At 39.8% G+C, this 1,044-nt stretch overlaps 1 protein-coding gene across 1 annotated transcript; it reads right to left on the bottom strand.

Annotated features, from left to right (window-relative positions):
• Nucleotides 1-232: 232 nt before the first annotated feature.
• LOC104613768 (C-C chemokine receptor type 5-like) lies at nucleotides 233-1,039 on the bottom strand (the record flags this gene model as incomplete). The annotated part of the gene is made up of 1 exon (XM_010286528.1): nucleotides 233-1,039. A coding segment is annotated over one exon (807 nt), but the record flags the coding sequence as incomplete, so codon positions are not given.
• Between the last annotated feature and the right edge of the window lie 5 nt (nucleotides 1,040-1,044).

Below are 1,044 nucleotides of genomic sequence, written 5' to 3'. Positions count from 1 at the left end.
ACACTTCCCCCCCTACAGAATCCCACATTAGCATATCTAGGTAGCTAATTTGATAAATCCTTTTCATTTATGTACAAATACCCAAATGTATGAGCAAAAACAAGCTTTGGTAAATATGTATTCTGAGATCTTTTGCAGCTGCCTTAGAGCCAATATCCAGGACAGATTCTGCAGGCTTTCATCACAGACCTGATTTCACAAAAGTCGATGCCACTTTTTCACTAGACACAACTTACAATGCAGCAGAAACTTCTTGTTCTCCAGTAGATTGTGTATAGGTGGAGCTAGCCCGTTCAGCTGTGTCAACATAGAAAACAGGGCAGCATTTTGAGAAGTGGAATGCAATCTGCTTTCGGAAGAAGCTATGAAGATACTTCCTAAATTTTTCACCAGCAAAGGCATAGATTACAGGGTTGATACAACAGTGGATCATTGAGATTGTTTCTGTCACTTGGGTTGCTTTGTGCAGTTGACCACTGCCTTCACAAGTAGTGATGGAAAATGTACCTTGAAAATCACGCAAGAGAATACAAATGTTGTATGGTGCCCAGAAAAAAAAGTAGACAATCATAATGATAAAAATAAGCCTGACTGCTTTATGTTTCTTCTCATTTCTACATTGTAGTAATGTCTTGATAATTTGTGTGTAGCTGCAGATCATAATTAACATTGGAATAACAAGTCCTAGGATGTTCATTTTTAAGGTCAGGAATTGCTTCCATACATTTCTCTGCTCTGATGGATAATGAGCACTGCAAGTATAACGTGAATTTTCCTTTTGAGTTTTGTGAAATACTATCCCAGGAACAGAAGCAAAAATAGCAACAGCCCAAGTGACAATGCTGGTGAGGATGCCGTAGGTAACTGTCCTAGCTTTTAAAGCAAACACTGCATGCACTATGGCCAGATACCTGTCTAGGGTCAGCAGGATTATGAAAAAGATGCCGCTGTAGAAGCCAAGGAGGTAGACACCTGAGAGAATCCTACACAGTGTCTCCCCAAAAATCCAGTCATGAACAGCATAATAAGCCCAAAAAGGGAGAG

Source organism: Phaethon lepturus, unplaced genomic scaffold, assembly GCF_000687285.1.
Source record: "Phaethon lepturus isolate BGI_N335 unplaced genomic scaffold, ASM68728v1 scaffold33244, whole genome shotgun sequence".
NCBI classification, from domain to species: Eukaryota; Metazoa; Chordata; class Aves; order Phaethontiformes; family Phaethontidae; genus Phaethon; species Phaethon lepturus.
Note: the sequence above shows the minus strand (reverse complement) of the source record. Positions and strands in the feature narration are given on the sequence as shown.